The sequence below is a fragment of the Herpailurus yagouaroundi genome, unplaced genomic scaffold (assembly GCF_014898765.1).
Source record: "Herpailurus yagouaroundi ecotype Mexico unplaced genomic scaffold, PumYag 163, whole genome shotgun sequence".
Taxonomy (NCBI): Eukaryota; Metazoa; Chordata; class Mammalia; order Carnivora; family Felidae; genus Herpailurus; species Herpailurus yagouaroundi.
In genome coordinates, this window is record NW_024412404.1 from 51,060,117 (window position 1) to 51,082,810 (window position 22,694).

At 46.8% G+C, this 22,694-nt stretch overlaps 1 protein-coding gene across 5 annotated transcripts in view; it reads left to right on the forward strand.

The window, feature by feature from the left end:
- The window catches only part of CASP7 (caspase 7), a 31,392-nt gene that overhangs the window by 3,191 nt on the left and 5,507 nt on the right, over positions 1-22,694 (forward strand). For 3 of the 5 annotated variants that reach the window (XM_040486493.1, XM_040486492.1, XM_040486495.1), the window contains exons 2-4: positions 2,249-2,358; positions 20,793-20,929; positions 21,609-21,737. In XM_040486493.1, the coding sequence (XP_040342427.1) occupies positions 2,249-2,358; positions 20,793-20,929; positions 21,609-21,737 (376 nt within the window). Of the gene's footprint in view, positions 1-2,248; positions 2,359-12,355; positions 12,464-20,792; positions 20,930-21,608; positions 21,738-22,694 lie in introns of those variants that run through there. The other 2 variants (XM_040486494.1, XM_040486496.1) reach the window with 2 other exon arrangements.

Consider the following 22,694-nt stretch of genomic DNA (forward strand, 5'->3'; position numbering starts at 1 on the left):
CCCCCCCCCCGCTGAACACACAATGCACGTTGCTGGCGATGGTGGAGGGTTGATGAGGTGTTGAGAAACAAGATGGCCACCTGACTTCCCACAGTCATGGTAGAGAGCTCGTGTGGGACCCTCCCTCCCTCTCCGTTCTCTCCTTACTGCCCTGCTCAGCCCTCAGGTAAGCTGCAAGGGGACGTGATAATACTACTCAGAACTCCTCACAGCCACTGGGTCAACACTCTGCCATCTTGGATGCCTCCCTCCCCTCAAGCTGGGTTCCTTCTCCCCACCTCCAGAAGTCGTTACTTGTGCTCTGGGGCACAGTGTGTTGTGTCCAGTGGATGCCTTCTTGTTTTCTGACTGAGTGAAAACATCCCTGGGCGAGCCTAACAGAAATGCAGACCTGCATCTGCACACCCACTCTGTGCAATTGCTCAGAGATTGAGACCAGCAGACATTAGACTCTGGAGAGGGTTTCCTTTGTTACTGAAAGCCGAGCCCTTCACGGGGAAGGAAACAGGACTGGATGTAGGAAAAACGGCTTTAGTACAGGCTCTACTAAAACTCTCTTCTAACCGGCCATATCACTTTTAGCAGATTCTCTTCCCTTGGGACATTTGTTTCTTCCAGCTTTCCGTTCAGTTAATATTTCTTTCGTAGGCACCTTTTGGGTGTTGGGCGCTTCTCCCGTGATGAACTTAGAATTGTTGTGTTTGAGCTACAAATAAGCAGAGTGAAAATGAAAAAAAAAAGACAAAGAGAACAGGGGTGGGGGGAGCTGATGAGATAGGTGTAATCAAGGAGGACCTCCCTTTGGAGGTGCCATTTAAGCTGAATTCTGAAGATTGATTATTAGCCCGCTGGACAAAAGTGTCATGTCCAGCAGATGTATGAGTGGTGACTTCCAGAAAGAGAGAACTATGAGCCCTGACAGAACCTGAAATGAGCATAATATGTTTAAGGATGCTGGGAGGCTGCATGGTATAATGGTAACGGGGGGGGGGGTGTGCTCTGGGTGGGGTGCATGCTGCTGGCTTCAGATCCAAGTCCTGCTCTTTACTCGTAATATAACCTGGGACAAGCTATCTACCTTTTTCTAACCTCACCTTCCTCATCTGTCAAAAAGCAGTGATCATAGGAATGGTCCGACAGCACTGTTGAAAGTATTAAATAAGATAATGCTTACAAAGCAATTAGCACAAGCAAATAATAAGTCAGTTTCTATTCTTATTGTTGGTTTCACGTCTTAAAAGTAGAGGGAGTAGCAGGTTAGTAAGAGATCCCACTTTTTTAAAATAAAGAGCCAGGTAGTAAATATTTTAGGCTTCTCAGGCCATATGGTCTCTGTCACAATTGCTCAACAGGCATGGGTATGCCTGTATTAACAATAAAACTTTATTTACAAAAACAAGCGGTAGGCCGGAGTTTGCCAACTCCAGTACTAGATCATAAAGGGTCTTAAAACCCAAGGAGGTGGGTTTAGATTTGAACTGTTGGATCATAGGGATCTCTGGAAGATTCTGGAAGAGGAAAATAATACGATGGAAATCTATCTATTTTGGTAGACCCGCCGAAAACCGTCTGACACAGAGAGCATTTGCTTTCTGCAGGTTGCTAATGTTTTCGAACGGGGTTCAAGCGATGCCAGGCAAAGCTTGAGCACCTTGTCACCTGTCAGGAATGAAGGGGGAGTTTCCTGTTACAGACCTTCCACAGCTTCTCTTACTGGGGGATCCTTTAACAAAATCAGGGACGCCAGATTAGAAGCTCCCTGAGGGCACAGATTTTGTTCTCTTTGCTGCTGCCTCCTCCCTCTCTGGAACAATGCCTCAAATAGAGTTGGCACTGGAGCATTTAAATGAATGGTTGGTGCAGGAGCCCTGGAGCCTAAACATGCAAGACTGCTCATCTCCAGGCTTAATCAAAAACCTCAACACCTAGGGGCGCCTGGGTGGCTCATTTGGTTAAGCCTCTGACTCTTGATCTTGGCTCAGGTCACGATCCCACAGTTTTGTGAGTTCAAGCCCTGCCTTGGGCTCTGCGCCGACAGTGGAGAGCCTGCTTGGGATTTCCTCTCTCTCTCTCTCTCTCTGCCCCTCTCTGGCTCACGCTCTCTCTGTATCTCTCAAACTAAATAAATAAAATTAAAGAAAAATGTTAGAAAAAAAAACCTGTATCATCTAATGAGTGCTACTTAAAAGGATCATGAGGCCAGTGATGCGCTAGATACCAAGGTTCTGGTTTTTTGTTTTCTTTCCAGATGGCAGACGATCAGGGCTGTGGCGTGGAGCAGGCAGCTGGGGACTCAGCAAGCAGAGATGTAGTTGATGCTAAGCCAGATCGGTCTTCCTTTGTGCCATCACTCTTCAGGTACGTTTCCTGGGCTGAAGAGGGGCCCCGGGCCCCTCCAGCCTGCCATGCCTCAGCCCTCTCCACACACACGTGGGGAGAGGGACATTCAGGGCAGGAGGTCCGTGCTGCGCGTGGAAGATTTGCACAGAACCCTGACAGCTGTGTGTGACAACATTAGGGTTCCGGTGTGCACTTCCTGTCTCTCGGGGCAAGCCCAGAGGTGGGGGAAACCAAACTGACCGGAGGTGGGGGGGGGGGGGCCTCCGGCTCCGCGGCTGTGCATCTGGGCGGCACCTGCCCAGGAGGGAAGGGCTGTCCGCATCAGAGGTGATTTGCAGGCAGCCTCCTTCGGGGCAGAGCCTGGGTTGCTTCTGCCCTTTGGGACCAGGTTTGGCTGCCAGGCAGAATCCAGGGGCATGGGACAGGAGGTTTTAGGGTAGCCCTCCATTGAAGGAAGCATGCCGTCTGCTGATTCTCACCTTGTCGTTTCTTGAGTCCACTTCTAAAATTCCAGATCTTGGCATTTAATAATAATAATAACAACAACTTAATTTATTGTGTTCTCGTGTGCTAGCTCAGTATGGCACGCCGTCCTCCTAATCCCCGGAGATAGTTCTATCGTTATCACCATTTCATAGGCAGGGAAACTGAGGCACACAGACGTTTACCAGCTTGCCTCTTTGATGACAGTTAATAAATGTCGGAGGGGCGCCTGGGTGGCTCCGTTGGTCAAGCATCCGACTCTGGATTCTGGCTCAGGTTGTAATCTCACGGTTTGTGAGTTCAAGCCCCACGTTGGGGCTCTGTGCTGACAGTGCAGAGCCCGCATGGGATTCTCTCTCTCTCTCTCTTTCTCTCTCGCTCTCTCTCAAAAATAAATAAATAAACATTTTTTTAAATTAAGAAAAAGTAAATGGTGGACCTGAGATGAGAACGTACATGGTACCACCACCACCCAACAGCTCTCCTGTGCTCTCCATTTAAAAGTAGGAATGCAGGGACCCGGAGGGGCCCCTCACCTCCCCTCACCCTTGGCCATGGGGCGGCAGGCAACAGGGCTTCCTCGCAAGAAGCCGGAGGGCACTGTGGGTCAGAAGCATCAGACTTTTCGGCGTCTCCTAAGCCGAGCCCCACCTGGGAGGGACGGTGACAGAGATCAAAGTTGAGGTTAGGGAGTGCTCCCAAGCAGTGCTCAGGAGGGGAAGAGCCGGTGATGAGGGGCAGCCTGGCTCCCTCCAAACAATCCCAGAGAAACCCTTGGGTCACACCATCCCGGACAGGACTCGGAAAAGTGAGAAGACCTCCATATCCTGGACCTGAGTTCCTTTGGCCTTGGTGGCCATTTAGGGTCAAGGATATCCCATGAAATGAGCAGAACATGCAGCTGCAACTCCTGAGAACTTTCGAAAGCCATAAGGTCAATTGATCCAGTACGAGCCCTTTAGAACAGTTGCCAGCAAATGTTTCGTTCACGGAGCTGCAAAATAACGTTCTAAAATGACACATGCACACACATACTTTTTGTTGTTGTTGTTGTTTGTTTTTTACATTTATTTATTTTTGAGAAACAGAGTGAGGCAAAGAGTGAGCAGGGGAGGGGCAGAGAGAGAAGGAGACACAGAATCCGAAGCAGGCTCCAGGCTCCGAGCTGGCAGCACAGAGCCTGACGTGGGGCTCGAACCCGCGAACTGTGAGATCATGACCTGAGCTGAAGTCGGACGCTCAGCCGACTGAGCCACCCAGGCGCCCCTATCTGCACACACATATTTTAAGGTGACCTTTAAATTTCTTGGCAAATAGGTGCAAAGGACGTGAGAATATTTCAGTTTTCCCAGGTCTCTGAGTCTTAGGGTTAAGCAGGTTGCCTCTTGGTGACAGAGAAACAGGAACTGTGTAATTGTCATTTCGGAAGTCTTAGTAAAGCCTTGTGGTATACTTCCCAGAAATTATGAAATCCAGCGGTATGTTGTGAATACTGGCATTTGAGAATCACTTCTTTAAATGTATTCAGTGGACTCTGAATCCACAGTACTTTTATAACCACATTTCTCCCTTAAAAATGTACACGAGCAAGCTGTCTTGAACAGCTGGAATTTTTGTTGTTTCTTTTTTCCCGGAACTCTTGTCTTTTCGCTTTATTTCCCCCCACAGTATTTTATCCTGCTGTCATAGATTTAGTTGCTTGAATGATCTCCCCATCGTGCATCTCTGTAACCTAAAGGTGTGCATCAACGCATATGTGTAAAGTTTTTCAAAATTTAAAAAAAGATTTTTTTTTTTGAGAGAGAGAGAGACAGAGTGCAAGTGGGGGAGGGGCACAGCGAGAGGGAGACCCAGAATCTGCAGCAGGCTCCAGGCTCTGAGCTGTCAGCACAGAGCCCGACCCGGGGCTCGAACTCACAAACCGTGAGATCATGACCCAAGTCAAAGTTGGACACTTAACCGACCGAGCCACCCAGGCGCCCCTATGTATGCATAAATTTTAAGACATTTTTCCAGGTATCATGAGTATTACAAGAAATTTCTGCTGTGTTAAGTTACTGAAAATTTCTCCGAGACTACGTTACTGTCTTGACTCTTATTAATTCACAGTTGATCCAGACAAATGTTGGTAAGTCATTAGCGCTATTAAATCATTTTTCATCAAGATAATTATTAAATAGAAATTGCATTGGGGCGCCTGGGTGGCGCAGTCGGTTAAGCGTCTGACTTCAGCCAGGTCACGATCTCGCGGTCCGTGGGTTCGAGCTCCGCGTCAGGCTCTGGGCTGATGGCTCAGAGCCTGGAGCCTGTTTCCGATTCTGTGTCTCCCTCTCTCTCTGCCCCTCCCCCATTCATGCTCTGTCTCTCTCTGTCGCAAAAATAAATAAACGTTGAAAAAAAAATTTTTTTAAAATAGAAATTGCATTTAAATTGCAACTTATAAGGGGAAAGCGGGCTTTTCAAAAGCTAGCTTATGCATACATGGATAAATGAGAGCCATTGCCAGAATAAAGAAGCGTTCAGTTATCACCTTTTTTGCCTGTTTGTCATTTTTAGAGGTAGAAGCGCCAAGAAACCATGAATTCTTTCTAAGTTCTGTGCCGAAGAATGACAAATCAATTAGGTCCTTCAATTGTATCGAAAATAATTACAAATTACTTGACTTACAAAAGGGTTTGTTATTCTGCCCTTAGAAACATTGATTTTTTTCCGTTAATGGGAAGTATGCTCAAAAGGCTTTACCAAAACTTCTCAAAAAACTGTTAATTAAACCTGTTCCTCTTTAGTTGGAGGCAAATTGTTTAACCCAAAACATTCCCAACAGAGATAAGATAATTAAAGTAGCGATGATAAACATTTGTCAGTATCCTTTTTTTTTTTTTGATAAAAAGCTTTTAAACTGTCTGCTTTCTAAAATATTTCATGGTTAAGACCTTAGAGCTGCGAAAGTAGCTCATTCACGTATGTAAAATGTCTGCTGTATATTCTAGTTGACAAAGCCAGTCCTTCTTGTCAAACTAATCTGCCACACCAGATTTGCTTTCAACCAATAAAGGTCTGATACCATTTCCAGTTCAGCAAATGTGTTACAAGGCATCCCTGCGACAACCGTCTTGTTTCTCATTCTTAGAGAATGGATGCACAGATGGATGGATGGATGGATGGATGGATGGATGGATGGATGGATAGATGAATGGAAGAAAGGAAGGTTGGATGGATGGATGGATGTGGGGGGGGGGAGGGAGGGAAGGAAAGAGGAAGGAAAGGGCACAAAGAAAGCCGGATGCTGTGTTCACTTCTCTCACTGTTTATTTGCTTTGCTGTCACAGAACTCTAGCTCAAAAGCGATAGTGTCTTTGGAAATAATCAGGAAGTGAAAAAGGCAAAGTCATTATTTAAGAGCCACGACATTCCCTTTCCATTCTATATTTATTTTTATTTTGTAAACATATCATTGAATTTTGAACAGCCCAGGGTGGCCCCAAACAGCCCCATTTCTAATGCCATCCTTCACCCTTATTAGACTCTTGTGTAAGTAGGAAGCCCATTACAGTGCCTGATTCAAGGAGACCCACAGATACTTATATTTGAATTGTCTATTAGATGATGTGGAGGTTTTGACACCATCTAAGAATTAGGGTGGATGAGAATTCTGCTCTTCTTTTACTTGGTGGGAGATGGGAAACAGGGGAGGCAGGATCTCAGGCAAACCAGTTTTCGGAAAAATACACATGCAAGTTGAGGATCTGATCATGAATTCCCTTAACATATCCTATGCCTGCACCCCTTGGAAGGTCTTTGAGTGCCCTGTTTGAACACCTCTGCCTTAAGATGCATCATTTTACGAAAGAGACATGGTCTGTGTATTGGGGTTTTTTACCCCCTTAAGTCCTGTGGAAAGGTCAGTAAGCTCAGGCAATTTTCTGTATTCTAGTTCGCTACCTTCTTATAGCATGGCTGATGCTGACATCAAGCTTCATTTATCAAAATAAACAATTATCCTTGCAAAATATTTGAATTCAATTCCATTTTCCAATCAAATATTTGAATTAAAAGTAAATGGGCAGGGGCCGGACTTTAGAAGGGTTTGTCTGTCAGTCATATTAAGGGTTTGGAATCCTAAAGAACAAGGAAGTCATGGAAAAGTTTAAGTAGAGTGACTTGATCAACCATACCTACCAAAAAAAAAAAAAAAAAAGTGCCGGAGCAGCAGAGCTGCAGTGCGGGGCAGGGCCTGAAGGGGGTGCTGTTGCAAATTCTCCGGGCGAGAATGGGAGCGAAACGCCAGCCGAATAGGACAGGTGGAGCCTTCGCCTTTGGCCCCAGATGTGCCAGGGGTGCAGAGAGGTAGAAGCAGCGAGACTTTGTGACCAAGAGGGCTGAAGGGCTGAAGAGGGGAGAGGCGAGGAGGAAAGTGGCACCTGGACCCCAGGGAATAGCTGAAGTCATATAGTGACCCCTGAGCTGTCTGGCTAGGAAAGGGGTGACGAAATCCATTATTTCTAACAGAAAAACCGGTGTTTGCCACCTTCCATTGCTTCCCTGAACGTTTCTGCTGCCTTGGCCCTGCTGCCCGAGAGCGCAGGACGGATTTGGGTGGTGCCAGGGACTTGGCATGTGATGGGACCAGACCCTAAGTGCAAGTCCAGACAGTGGGATTTGCCGCAAAGAGCAGGTGTCCACTGTCACACCTGACTGGTCAACACCGTCTACTTTCACTTCTGTTACTTAAGATTCTAAACGGGAGTTGTTTATTCTGCTGAATTTAACTCATTGGGGTGACCTGAAAATAGCAGAGCAAACGGTCCACCTCCACGGAGTGAGGGACGCTATGCCACAGGTCCGACGTGTGAGCGCATCAACCACTGCGCTGGAGTGCTCCCCGCAGCCGATGGTGGGCACCCTACCCAGACTGTCCTGTCCCCAGCTCCCTTCTCGGGGCGTCAGAATTGCTATCAGGTGGCACCTCTTGCCCCTCTCTAATTGAGGACATGTGCCCTCCCCTGGAGACCTCAAGGATTCTGGGAAACAAGTCTCCTTTTTCCCCCCAAAGCTTGGGAGGACTCAGTGGCCCCAGGTAGTTCCAAGCGCTCAGACTTGTCTTGGCTTTTTCGCCTCACTGTCACTAGATGGCGCCACAGCCTCGTTTTAGTTCCATTCCATTGGACCCTGAGTAAACCCAACTGCTCTTTAACTTAATTTTTTTTTTTTTTTTGAAAAACAAGAATGCATTAAAATGTTTTCTTATTTCCCGATTATTGAAGAACAGTTGGAAAACACAGGAAACCGCGAAGGAAAGACATGCAAGATATTAACTTAAAATTAGTAAAAGTGTTTTAGTTAGTTAAAATTAGTAGAAGTAAAAAGAAAAAAGGAGAAATCGGTATGTGCACAGCCTGCATTCATTTTGAGCCATTGTTTAAGGAACAAGTCCTAAAGTCATCTGCGAACTTATAGAGGGATTCTTCTTGAAATAAAGGTAACCCAAGCACCTGACACAGGTTACCAGCCATCCGTGTTAGCAGTGTGGTCCCTGCCCTGAATGTAAACTCAGGTTCTTCTAGAATGTCTAGGCATGGCTACAGAAAATGGCTAATGGCCGAGAATAGCTAATTGCTGAATTGTAGTATATTAGGAACTATGGGAGGAGGAGGGAGAGCCAGAGGAGTTGGAAGTTGAGTTATCAGGGCCCAGGAAGAGCCCCAGCGACAGTGATGGTCAGGCCAAGCTACAAAGCACACAGATTCTTAGAAAGTGAGTGGAGGCCCACAGCCTGGTGGCACCACACCGGGAGCCATCGAGGGTACGAGACCAGGCCCCACCCAGCAGCCTCACACGTGTCCTCTCGCAGGCATACGTCAGCTCTGAAATCAGAGGCTTAGTTCTGCTCAAGGTCAGCATTAAGGGAAATAAAAGACAAAGTAGCAAACAGATTTCATGCACTCAGATTTCCCCTGGGCCCTGGTGGAGCCTTTGTGTCCCTGCAAAGAGGTTTGCTTATCCTTCCATTTACCAGGTGAAGGGGGCAAGAGAAAAGCCTCATTTTTGAAACTTGATAAATCCCCTGTTTTTGAGACGCTGGTTCAGATCCCATGGACTTTGTCTCCCATATCATCTTCGTGCTCTGCCCTGTGTGCTCTTCGAGTGTATTTAATGGATGCCACAGGGTTATGATTCTTTTTCCTGCATTGCGACTTGGGTTTCTCCACCAGTTAAGTGTTATATGTAAACAGATCCCTGTAAAAAAATGTGTGTTATTTGCATAATTATAAGAAAGATCCTGGTGGTCTGTCTTTTCATTTGGAGGGGAGGGTGTTTCAGAAGAAGCAATGCTTTGGAATTAAAGAACAGAACAAAGATAGCAGACGTTAACTCATTCCAAAGACTATGTTGAGCAAAAGCCATTCCATCACACCCACTGATTAAGAGAGGCCAGGTCTGGGCCCCCTAAAAGAAAGAGAATGGTAAAATATACCCAGGGAGTTTACTTTTCAATACAGGAAGTCTTCGAATTCGTACTACAGAATACTGGATGCCTGTCTCCGAAATTTGTACATAGACCATACTAACGATTTAATGCTGTAATAAATCTTGAAGCAGTGATGACTTTATTTTTTTATTATTTTTTTTATTATTTTTTTTAACGTTTATTTATTTATTTTTTGGGGGGGGACAGAGAGAGACAGAGCATGAACGGGGGAGGGGCAGAGAGAGAGGGAGACACAGAATCGGAAGCAGGCTCCAGGCTCCGAGCCGTCCGCCCAGAGCCCGACGCGGGGCTCGAACTCACGGACCGCGAGATCGTGACCTGGCTGAAGTCGGACGCTCAACCGACTGCGCCACCCAGGCGCCCCGACAGTGATGACTTTAGAATGGCTCCCAGGTTCTGGTTCTGGCCTCGCCTCCCAATCACTAGTTGAGGTGCCCGCAAGTCCTTTGACTTCTTTGAACCTCAGTTTCTGCCTCTGCATAATAGGCGTATGAATACCTGTCCACTGGATTGCTTATGAGAATTGAGTACAGTAACTGTCAGCTTACTGAACTGCCTGATGAGGAAGAAACTGTACATGATTCCTGACAGGGAAGAAATCATAGAACCGTAACGTTAAAACTGGAAGACGCCTTAAAAATGTGATTTATCCAGCTCCCTCCCATAACAGTCAAGGACGGTGAAGACCAGAGAGGTAAAGTACTTTACCCATAGTCACCCAGCAAGACCAGCACCAAGACCTGGGTCTAACTTGGGGTCCAGCGATCCACCCCATACATCAAGTGCCAGTCACAGCTGCATTGGCGCTGAGCTGGTCAGCCACGTTAATCCACCAGCAGAGCGGGTTTTCTCTTCTACCCAAGTGGGTCAGCAAATCTAATTCTTCGTTGAAATTGCTCCCTTTCTGCCCTGCTTCAGCTGAGGGCTTGGCTAGAGTTCCAGCAGGGCTAGGGATGGGCGTTCTGATAGAGGGTCAAGTGCCCGTTTCAGGAGCAGAGAACCACACCTCTAAAGCATGGTGACGGGATCTAGAGACTTTGAAGCTTCCCCCACATGCAGAATAGCTCCAGTTGTTATGGGTTATTGCTCTTCTAGAAGGGAAATCATGAGCTAGCTGTATGGTTAAAAGAAAAAAGTGAAGAAGGGAAGTAAATGATCAGGTTTTCATAGTAATAAAAATGTTAAAACACTATTTGTACAGAAGTAAGCCTAGGTGCAGAAAAGTACTATGAAACTTAAGACCTGTTGTTTCCCGGGGGAACACGCGGTCACAAGTAAGAGTTGTGCAGTGTGGCCTTACCTGTTCAAACGCTGGGCTTGCTGGGGCTCAGGGTGTTCTGTCTGGCACGCGTGTGTAACAGTGGGTTTGTCTGCTGCTCCACAGATGAGGAAGAATGAGGGCCGGGGCACCTGGGTGGCTCAGCGGGTTAAGCATCCGACTCTTGATTTCTGCTTAGGTCATGATCTCACAGTTTGTGAGATCGAGCCCCACCTCGGGTTCTGCACTGACGGCACGGAACCTGCATGGGATTCTCTCTCTCCCTCTCTCTCTGTCTCTCTCTTTCTTTCTCAACATAAATAAGCATTAAGAAAAAAGAGAGAGAGCAGGGGCGCCTGGGTGGCGCAGTCGGTTAAGCGTCCGACTTCATCCAGGTCACCATCTCGCGCTCCGGGAGTTCGAGCCCCGCGTCAGGCTCTGGGCTGACGGCTCAGAGCCTGGAGCCTGTTTCCGATTCTGCCTCTCTCTCTCCCTCTCTCTCTGCCCCTCCCCCGTTCATGCTCTGTCTCTCTCTGTCCCAAAAATAAATAAACGTTGAAAAAAAAATTAAAAATAAAATAAAATAAAATAAAATAAAAGAGAGAGAGGACTGAGTCCTGTTAGCTGTTCTAAATTCTAGAGCCCCCGCCATCATACAGACAGCAATTTGAGGCTGTTTCAAGAGAGTTCTGTCCTTTATCTCCCTCCTGAATTTTTTTTTAAATTCTTTTATCAATTTTTATTGTCAGAGGTCTCTCTGCTTTGTTTTCCAGGGGAGGAGGCAAGTGATGTGAGAAGAGGAAGGAACCTCTCCCTCCATAGCCTATTTTAAATGGACTTTGTTCCCCAAAGTAAGCGTATGTTTGCAAATCTGGGTTCCAGAACGGAATGTGTGGAGCCAGATTTCTCTCTGCTCACAGACCTGAGCATGACCGAGGGTTCGGTTTGCCCAGGATGTCAGGTGTTACAGCTCTGCTCTGTCAGTGACACACCTTTCACTGGCCGCGACCTTGAACCAGGAAATTGAGAAAAGCATCATTCTGAGCAGTTTGCTTAATAAGGGTGTTGTTTTTACGTGTTCACACTTTCCTCCTTGCATTTGGAGGGGTGAGATGGGGAAGGGTAGTAACTCCTGGATCATTCACTTTGTTCAAGACGATTGAAAAATGATTTATATGCCTCATTTGACAATTAAGGTTTTTGGCTTGCCTCTGTAGTCTTTTATTATTTGTACGAATGCCTTGCGTGCTTTTATAAGGCGAAAAATAACCTCAAGCACTTGGACTCTGATTCACCACAAACTCCCCTCCGATTTTTGTTCATTTACTTACATATAATTTTGCCACCTCCCGTAGCTTGGCACTTTGTTGGGTTGCCCACATCTGCACGCTCATCACTTTAAATAGCCGTGTGGTATTTTATTCGACTGAATCTCAGTCTCTTGCTTAGCCATTCCCGTTTCCATGTTTTCACTCTTAAAAATGGTGCCGCTGGCTGCATCTTTGTGGAAGTTTGGGGTATTTTTCCCCCCCCACTTCAGATCCCATGCTCCTAGAAAGTCACTTTTTCTCTAGGGAGCTGTCCCGGGGTGGGGAGAATGCAGCCGTGTGGAGCCTGGGCATTTCTGCCGGTCAGCAGAGAAGGGGGAGGCCAGTGTGACTTTCCCAGCCCCATCGTGAATGGTCCTATGGAAAACTCCAGTGTGCGGTTCACTGCTGATTCAGTCACGGGCCTTCAGGGCCAGGCGGGCTGTGCCAGTCTGCTGTCCCCTGCTGAGCCCCGAGCATGTTGAGTTTTTATTATTACAGAGAAGAAGGAAACCCGCTGCCCAGAGTTGCCGGGCGAAGCCTAGTTCTGATGCACAGGGGGGTCCTTTCGGATGGAGACACGAGGTACCGCCTTCAGTCTTTCCTTTCCTCTCTGCCTTGCTCTGTGCCTTGGTATGTCAGGACTGTCGGGGATACCCGCTGTTAAAATGTTGAAACCATGAATGAATCATCCCAAAAATATTTAGACAAAGCAGCTACGAAAACCAGAGCCCTAGTTCCGAATGGAACAGCCCTGGGGAAATGTGTGCCTGGTGGTGTGTTTACTTTCCTGCTGATGAATGTCTGCAAACAGATAGAGCTTCTGGGGATCCTATTCATGGAGACGCTTTAGAAAATAAACAGTAGCAGGTTTGCGTGCTTCTATTCCCTTCCAAATATAGAAAGGTATAATTCACATCTTGAGCAGCCTAGGGGATCTGGACGAGGATAAAACCTGTATTTATCCACTCCGGTGATGGGGAAAATTATACTGACGCCCAGAGTGGATTGTAAAAGTTCATTGTGCCCTTACTGAGGTTTTTTTACTTCTTCGCAAAGTAGGCAGAGTATTTTTGTCCTACAATGGTTTCTGGTACAGGTTGCTATAGGCTCTTCAAGGATGTCTTTTTTGTATAAATAACCATCAGGGCTTGCTTGTGATTTTGTGCCTCTTGACTTTGTTGAAATGACTGAGTTGCCCTCGCACTGCAGAATTTGAGGTTCCAAAAAACAGGTCCCTAACCGAAGAAGTTAGGATAATCTAGTTTCTTCCTGATAATCAACGCTGGCATTGTCTGTGTTCTTAGCAGAGATTTGAGCCTCTCTGAATGTGTCTGGGAAGAGAAGATAATGGTACTTGCTCATACTGGTGAGGAAATGCAATACCAAGAAAAAATAAAAGACGGTTAGGAAGCATTGGTATTCGATTGACTGCCCGTTGCATTTTAGTGCACACTTTTGAACAGTTGCTAAGTTCTGCCAGGTTATGGTAGTTATTGCAATCTTGTTTGGCCCTAAGAGCAGTGATTTCATGGCCAGATTTATTTATTTTTTTAATCTGTGGCCAGTTGTGAAACCCAGGAGCTTTTAAGAGGATTTAGAACTTTTAATTCACTGTTCTGGTTTGTCATGAGCCTTGCACTTGTGAGCAAGAATCCTGTGTTTCTTCTCAGCATAGTAATCTTGGCCAAGGTCTTCAGAAAGTGAAAAAGGTCAGGATAAAAGCTAGGTTTATCAGCAGAGAATTAGCGAAGGCAGAGGAGAAGGGGTGCGGTGGGGGGGGGGGGGGGGAGGCGCAGGTAGTTTGGAAAGTGGTAGAATCTGACTTAAATACTGTGGCCAGTTTTTATTTACTGTGTCTTTCCCTGCCTCTCATCTATACTTTGCAGAATAAATGGGATAATGATGATGAACAGGCTTTGTAAAGCATAAAACACTATTCAGTGATATTAGTGATGCTTGTTCCTGGTGACTTAGGGAATGTCTGGAGTGGTTCCTCCTCCCCCGTTGGCGAGGTTTGTCAGATTCAGGACAAAGACTGGTTTTCCAATGATCTGGTCCTGGGGTCTCTGTGCCACAGCATTTCCGTGCTCTAGGCTCTTCTGCAGAAAAGTCCTATCAACCCAGGAAAACAAGAATATCCACTTTCAGAAGATCTTATCTCTGGGGGAGGATCACCAGCTGAAGACGTTTCCAATCTGATAAATGTTAAAAAAAAGAAAGAAAGAGAGAAAGAGAGAAAGAAAGAAAGGAAAGAAGGAAAGAAAGAAAGAAGAAAAAGAAAAAGAAAAGTTTCTAATCTGGGTCTTTGAAAGCTTCTTAGCAGCCTTCTCGTTCCCCACCCCCGGGAGAACCTGGCCCCGCTGAGCCGTGGACCGTTACCATCTCTCTGCGGTGGCTAATTAATTAGCACAGTCTCTTTGGAGCCCTTGAAGCGCCTGCTCCTGTCCGATAGCAGTTGTTTATCTGACGGTCTGCCTGGCTCTAGCAATTGATTTCCAAACAGACAGTAACTCTTTAAGAGCTATTGGCACCGGGATGGCAAAGCTTCCCTCCCCTGACTCTGAGTTACTGCGCCACCAAGGCCACGCAGGGGACCCGCCGAACACCGTGCCAACGAGGAAGAGCAAGGGTGGCGTTGCACACACAGTGGCATTTCCTGGAAGCGTCTCAGTTGCGTTGTCCGAGTAACAGCAGTGTAACATTTCACTTGACTGTCACCCCTAGGAGACCTCGCAGTTTTCGCGGAGAGCTGTAGATCACACACAGGTGACCCTAAATACGGTCTCGCTGCTGCCGATTGGCACCTTCCCCAGGCCGTGCTTCCCGAGCTGTATCTGGTCCAAGCTTCTGGCCAAGAACCGAGGGTCCCAAAGGCCGTGCCCACGTGGAGAGTGGTGTCTGAGAGCAGAGGGTGAGCTGGCCCTGGGGACCGCAGTAAGAGCTGAGGGTCCGGGGAGCCCAGGCAGCAGGCAGACAGGCTAGTGCTGAGGCCCTCACATGTCAGAGGCGAGTGGCTCCATGAAGACACCCAGGTCCGGCCCTGATCCTCTAGGTCTAAGCTTGAGGCCCCGGGAATCTGGATGTTAATAGAGACAAGAAATGTGGGAATAGGAAACTTCGTGTTGGACCTGTGAGTGAATCTGGGCTCTACCCCTGTGTGGCTTTGTGTTCTCAGGCAAGCTAATGTCATGGGGCCAGCGCCTGACAGAGTGGTCGTCAAGAGCACATGAGGTAACGTATACAAGGCAGTGAGCGTTCCAGAATGGTCCTTCTTAGAACTGTGTTTATTACCAGCACGGTTATTGACACGGAGAGGAGGAAAAAGCTCAAAAGACTAGGGAAGAAAATCACGTGTAAGATCACAGTGAGAAACAGAAACACGGTGTCTCTTTAACAAGTAGCACAAAAAAAGTCTGAATCCAGTAATCTTCAACATAAGCCAAGTAACGGAATCTGTTTGCAGCAGGTGATTTTTAACTACTAAATCTTTTTTTTTTAATTTTTTTTTTTTTTACATTTATTTATTTTTCAGAGACAGAGAGAGACAGAGCACAAGTTGGGGGAGGGGCAGAGAGAGAGGGAGACACAGAATCCGAAGCAGGCTCCAGGCTCTGAGCCATCAGCCCAGAGCCCGACGCGGGGCTCGAACTCACAAACCATTGAGATCAGGACCTGAGCCGAAGTCGGACGCTTAACCGACTGAGCCACCCGGGCGCCCCGCTACTAAGTCATTTTTATTGTAACCTTTTGAATAATTAATTAAGTCACATGTACTAAAAAAGATATACAGTCAAATCCTTCCTCCTTCATGCTGCCCTTGCCCCAGGGCCCCTATTCCACAGGTAACCACTCTTCGTGATATACAACTACCATTAGTAATAATAACATTTAGGTACTATTTTCTGCAGGCCATAAGCTGTTCTGAGCGCTTTTTGAATATCAGCTTGTTTATAAGCTGGGAGGCAGATGTTGTAATTTTGTTCTTTTTACAAACGAGGAATCACAGAGGGGTTAAGCAACTTGCTGATCTCTCGGCTCTGTAGTAGAGCCGGGTTTCAGAGCCAGGCAGCCCAGCCCTGGAATTAATGAGTTTACCCCTTATGTCACCCTTCAAGAGTCTTTATGCAGGTACAATCGAATGTAAACGCAGATTTTCCCCTCATCTTCCCCCAAAGGGTGGTATACTATTGCCATCGTTTTGTCCCTCTGTTTTCTTTCCTACTTAACCTCCGCCTTGGAAATGATCCCACGTAGGGACACAGAGAACTTCCTCATTCTTCCCTGCGGTACCGTGTTATTTTGATTAAACACCCTGCCCTTCGCGGTTCGTCCAGGAAGTAGAGACTGAACTGGATCTTTGTACCTGTCTGCAGGTCATTATGGGAGGGGCCGACCGGACACATTTGTGTCTTCCAGCCAGGTCTTTTCACCGAGGCACGCTGTGAAGGTCCACAGTTGGAAATAAGAGCCGCGGCGGGGGTGGGGGAAAGGGAAGAAAACCCTCCAGGCCACGAGTGTCTCCAAATAGCCTTAGGGGTCATGCACAAGAGAAGTGCTGCAGTGAAATAACTGTCCTGTGTGGGTAAACATGCAGCAGCTAGGGGCTACCCTAAAAGAGTCGCCTCTCAGAAGTCATTTCTCTTCCCAAATGTGAGGCTGTACTTAATATCTCTGCGGCAGCCTTGCAGGCAGAACGGGAAAAATGGAAGTGAAGGCCTTGCTCTCACTGGAGTCTTTGAAGGGAGAATGAGACAGAAAGGGCGCTAATCCCCAGGAGAGGGTGCTGGGAAGCCTCGAGGCTAGTCAGTGAGGGACTCTGATCTCTTGGACTCTGATTCTAGCAGAATGTATCTATTATGCCGTGGGCTTCGGTCCACATTTTTTTTTTTTTTTTTTTTTCCTGGTGCTCTCTCCATCTTGACAGCCATTTCGTCCTTTTGTCTGTCCAGTGGCATGCTTTAACCCGGTCACAGGGGTTGCTTCCCCACAAGTTAAGCTGCAGATGGAATTTTCCCAAGGCCGGTGCCTCTTAAGAAGATGAAGCCAATGGAGTAGAATTGATTGCTCTCTAATACACGTTTGGGATCTGGAAAGACCTGGGTTTAACAAAAAGCTATTTGGGGTTAGAAGGAAAAATAAACGACGGACCCAAATCCACAAAGAGGAAGCAGATACTCTGAGAGTTCAAGTTAGGGGCCGGTGAGGTAAGGGAATCCCCTCCCTTTTGAAATATTTACCAGGGATAAGAATCACATTTCATATTCAATGTTAAGGTACTTTTCATAACCATGGAAATTTCTTTAAAGTGTATCTATCATTATTCCCCTTTTGTGTTCCTTTTTTTAAAAATTTATCTTCCAAATCCTATTCTGATAAAAGTGGAGTCCTTTTTTTTTTCATGTAACTTACAACCAAGCCTGTTTTTCTTATAAAAGATGCTCGCTGGCATCTTTTGTTTTGCTCATCATTGGGGATGGGCTAATGACAGCTTAAAAAAAAAAAAAAACACAGCACATTTATTACTTGGATGTTCTTGTACAGTTTGTTTTAGGATAACTCATATAGCAGATATTGAAGTAGAGTCTTATCTCTTAGAGATCCTCCAGCCTGCTAGACTTTATGCTGGTCTTATTTCGGGTCTTTGAGTGGCCTTAAATTAGCTAAAGACCTGTCAGGAGGAAATGAGAAAATGCAGGGAGAATTTTAACAAGGTCCTGGCCCATAGTAAGCCCTGACAAATGTTAGTTGTTATCAGTACCTATGGAATGGCCATAATTAAGCCACCTCCCCCAACTTCAGAGGCATCAATTGAAGACCAAAGACTGTGTGTGCATATGAAGGACTATGTGCAGATAATCTGCCTCATGCACAGAGGACACTGTCAGTGTGGGTCATTGACAGGGAATTCAGAAGTAAATCCTATGCTCCCATACATGGCATGCCCTTGAACACCACAGAAGCTCACTTTGCTGGTATTCGTCTCCTCTGAGCTTTTATGGAGGCCCGGGAGGGGAAGAAGACTCCACAAGAGTATTTGCTGCCCATCAAGTCGGCCATCTCATTCTGTGACGGTCACCGAAGGCTGTTTGCCAGGAAGGGGGCTCTGTGCTCTGTGAAGGGTTCCCTTGGGCAGATTCTGAGTCTCAGTCCAGTGCTGGTGTGGGCTGCCTCCGTGGGGAAAGAAATGTGGAGAAGAACTGACATCACCCCTCTAGACTAGACAGAAAAAGTAGGGAGGAAGAACCTAGAGTGGTAGAACAGGTCAAGGATGTTTTTCTCTGAAAATCAGACGATATCACGGAAGAAAGTTGGCCTTATTAAAAGTGGAGGATAAAGTGGTGTAGCGGTTGAAAAACAGCAATCAGCTGTCTGGAGATTCGACATAGAGAGCTACTCTGTAATCTGGACCCAGGTAAGAGGGGCGACGGCAAAGGCCATGTCCTTCCAGAGACTCTGAGAAACTACAGCAGTGAGATTCAGTGAAGCCTGGGGGGCGAAATACCCTTGGGCCTGCATTTGTCAGGTACCAAGCTGAGTTTTTATTTTCACTTTACTCCTAACAACTTTTGATGACAGTTTTGCGACAGTGGTGGATGAGTCTTCTAACAGATAGGCCAGGGCGTGGGACTCTGAAACACCAACGTGGGATGCTGACTGTCACCTGAGGCCGACGTGTTGGTCTCACTGTGCTCATCACTGCCTGGCTGACCTTGAACAACCCCTGCCTCTCTGTGGACCTGTTTCCTTATCTGTAAAATGAGGGGATAGGACTTGATTCATTCATTCACAGAAGACTTCTTTTCAACCAAATTGCCCTGACTAGAACCTCTCCTGCAGTATTTACCAGAAGTGGCCTTGGGGCGCCTGGGTGGCGCAGTCGGTTAAGCGTCCGACTTCAGCCAGGTCACGATCTCGCGGTCCGTGAGTTCGAGCCCCGCGTCGGGCTCTGGGCTGACGGCTCGGAGCCTGGAGCCTGTTTCCGATTCTGTGTCTCCCTCTCTCTCTGCCCCTCCCCCGTTCATGCTCTGTCTCTCTCTGTCCCAAAAATAAATAAATGTTGAAAAAAAAAAAAAAAAAGAAGTGGCCAGAATGGACATATCTGACCTGTTTTTGACCTTAGGGGGAAAGCGTTCAGTCTCTCATCATTAAGTATGGTATTAGCTGGGAGTTTTTCATAGATGTCCTTTTCCAGTTGGATTAGTGCTATTGTAATCCTAGTTTATGTAGCATTTTTGTCATAATAGGGTGCCGTATTTTGTCAATTCCTTTTTCTGCATCAATGGAGTTGATTATATGGTTTTGTCCTTTATAGATATGATGGATTACATTCATCGATTTTTGGATATTAAACTAACCTTGAATTCCTGGGATCGATCACACTCGGGGATGGTCAATAATCCTACAGATTTGACTTGCTAATATTTTTTGAGAGTTTTTGCGTCTATAATTATAAGGGATATTGGTGTGTAGTTTTTAAAAATATATATATATATATTTTTTTTTTTTAACATTTACTATTTTTGAGAATGAGAGAGACAGAGCATGAGCAGGGGAGAGGCAGAGAGAGAAGGAGACACAGAATCGGAAGCAGGCTCCAGGCTCTGAGCTGTCAGCACAGAGACCGACGTGGGGCTCAAACCCAAGAGCCGTGAGATCATGAACTGAGCCGAAGTCGGACGCTTAACCGACTGAGCCACCCAGGTGCCCCTCCAAAAAAATATTTATTAACGAATAACTTATATGCCAGGCATCGTTCCCGGGACTGGGGACGCAGCAATTTTTCAAAACAGATAAAAAAAAAAGATCTCTTCTATTGCGGAGCCTATATTCCTGTGGATGACTGGCACGGCTGCTTTCCACCCACATTTGACCTTTTTTTCTGTGTTCTCTCAATGATGCTTCCTGTTCAGCCTCAGTGCCCATGTGCCAGACTTCTGGAAAGCTGGATGGTCAGTGTTTGGAGATTGGAAGGGGACTACTTTCTTTTTTTCTTTTTTCTTCTTTAAAGTTTATTTATTTATTTTTGAGAGAGGGAGAGAGAGAAAGAGAGAGAGAGAGAGAGAGAGACAGAATCCCAATCAGGCTCCGTATTGTCAGTGCAGAGCCCAGTGTGGGGCTTGAACTCACAAACTGTGAGCCTGAGCCAAAATCAACATTTAACCGACTGAGCCACCCAGGGGCCCCAACTTGCTTTTTTAAGTTGCTGCTCCTTTTGTCCACCTTTTCACGTAACTGCTTCTACTATTAGGTATTAGCGTTTTCTGTATGTGGGTTCTTTCATCCAGTATTATATTTGCGAGATTTGTTTGTGTGGCTTCCTGTTGTCACGGTTGGTTCATTCTCATTGTTCTGTAGGATTTCATTATATGCATATTCAGTTTATTCACTGCACTGTAATTGGACATATGGATAATTGCCTGCTTGGCGCTATTGCTAGACAGTACCCCTGTGCACATGTGTAGATCTTTCCTTTTTTGCAAACATATTTGCTCTACTTTGGGCGATAGCCCCAGGAGTGGAATTGCTCTGTCATAGGATGTGTTTTAAGTTCAGTTTTGGTAGATTCTATGAGTTTTCCACCACGCAAGTCCAAAGTAGGTTCCCACAGCAATGTATGACAACGCCAGGTGCGAAACACGGTCACCAGCACGTGGTAAGCCATCCTGGTGAGAGTGTCCCGGTATCACACTGTGGTTTTAATTTGCATCTCTCTGGCATGTAGCGAAACAAGGCAGGAGATCCCGTTCGTTTTAAATATGACAATTAAACAAAACCATCTGCCCCCCTCGGGCCTTTTCTTCACAGGTACCGCAGCTTTCTTGGGCACCCCTTCCCTGCTAATAATAGAATCCAGAGGCCATTTCCACCCAAATGTCTTCCATAGCCTCTGACTGCCTTTATATTTCCCCAGTAAGAAGAAGAAAAATGGCTCGGGAAGATCAGTCACGACCACCCAGGACCGAGTGCCTGCATATCAGTATAACATGAATTTCGAGAAGGTGGGCAAATGCATCATAATAAACAACAAGAACTTCGACAAAAAGACAGGCAAGTATTGTGGGCGTAGGCTAACCTCTCCTGTTCCGTTCCATTGTCTTCAACTTGTATCAGACTTTGATTGGAGAAAGGCAGTGCCCATCTGCTATGGCAGACAGCCCCCCATCCAATGCTACTTACGTGTCCGGGGGGAAGGGATGTGAGGACACCAGAAGCTTTGGAATCGAAGGTCCCACCATGTGCATTATCTGATGCAAGACTGGGACCAAAGGGCTAAGAGTCAGGGGGAGCCTTTTGGCCCCAACTGGAGTTGCCATGATGAGGCTCACCTTCTGTGGGTGAGCTGAGTAACCCTCTCCTTTAAGTTTGCTTCATATATCAATTCCACATTAAAAAAAAATTAATGTTTGTTTCTGAAAGAGAGAAAGAGTGCAAGTGGGGGGAGGGACAGAGAGAGGGAGACATAGAATCTGAAACAGTCTCCAGGCTCCGAGCTGTCAGCACAGAGCCCGACACAGGGGCTCAAACTTGTGAACTGCGAGTTCGCGACCTGAGCCGAAGTCGGACGCCCAACAGACTGAGCCACCCACGCGCCCCGAGTTGCTCCTTTAAATTGTGACCTTGGGAGCATTTACACAAGAGCCAGCAAAGCTGCACTTACACCTGACGGGGCGATGCTGGCAGGCAGTTCTCAGCCCGGGATTGCTCATCGTGGGCTTGATTCCCACAGGCATGGGCGTCCGAAACGGAACAGACAAAGATGCCGAGGCTCTTTTCAAGTGCTTCAGAAACCTGGGTTTTGACGTGGTCGTCTACAATGACTGCTCTTGTGCCAAAATGCAAGATCTGCTGAAACAAGGTGCGTGCCTACCCCCTCCCTCCTTCTCCTTCCTGTTCCCAGGAGGGGCAGCACGCCAGTGGGCTCGGAGTTGGGGGGCCGCCTTTGCAGGACAGAGGGATTTCAGCCTGGGCAGCCTTTCCTTTGTCTGGACTACTCCATCCCTGTCTGCAGGCTAGGCGGAGGTCTTTCAGGAAACTTAGATCTCTCCCTAAAAAGATGAAATCTGCTCATAGGACAGCAAATGACAGAGGTGGGATCTACAGAACAGTTCCAATTTCAAAGAGTTAATTCATACAGAAGGAACGAGTCTGTATCATTCTGTCCAGAATGGAGTTGAAATGTAAACTCTTCTCTAATCCCCATATATTTCAGAAGTGTTGTTTTTTTTTTTTGAAGCTTCTGTATTTCTTTTGAGAGAGAGAGAGAGAGAGAGAGAAAGAGAGTGAGCAAGCAAATGTGCACATGAGCAGGGGAGGGGCAGAGAGAGAGAGAGAGAGAGAGAGGGAGAGAGAGAGAATCCCAAGCAGGCTCACCCTGTCAACCCAAAGCCCAAGGCTGGATCTCACAAACTGTGAGACCATGACCTAAGCCGAAATCAAAAGTCAGACACTCAACCAACTGAGCCACCCAAGCACCCCAGGAAGTACCTTCTTTTTAAAACAGATTTTACAGATAAGGAAACCAAGGCACAAAATGGTTAAGTAACTTGCCTGGTGTCACAGACCTAACAAGCAGTAGGGCCATGCCCTTCAGCACCCCAGTGTGCTGCCTCCCGGCAGCTGCCTGAACCCCCTCCCACACTTGGGGCGCACATCCTCAGGAGGCAGCGCCATCTTGGTTTCAGACTGAGTGAGAATTCTAGAGTTCTCCGTGCCTCTCGCTTCTCTCCACTGGTCTTCCTTCTCTCTGGAGGGGTGCTCCTGCCCCTGAATACCTGTCCCGACAGTGGTTGCTGCCAGGCTGGGAAGGAGGACC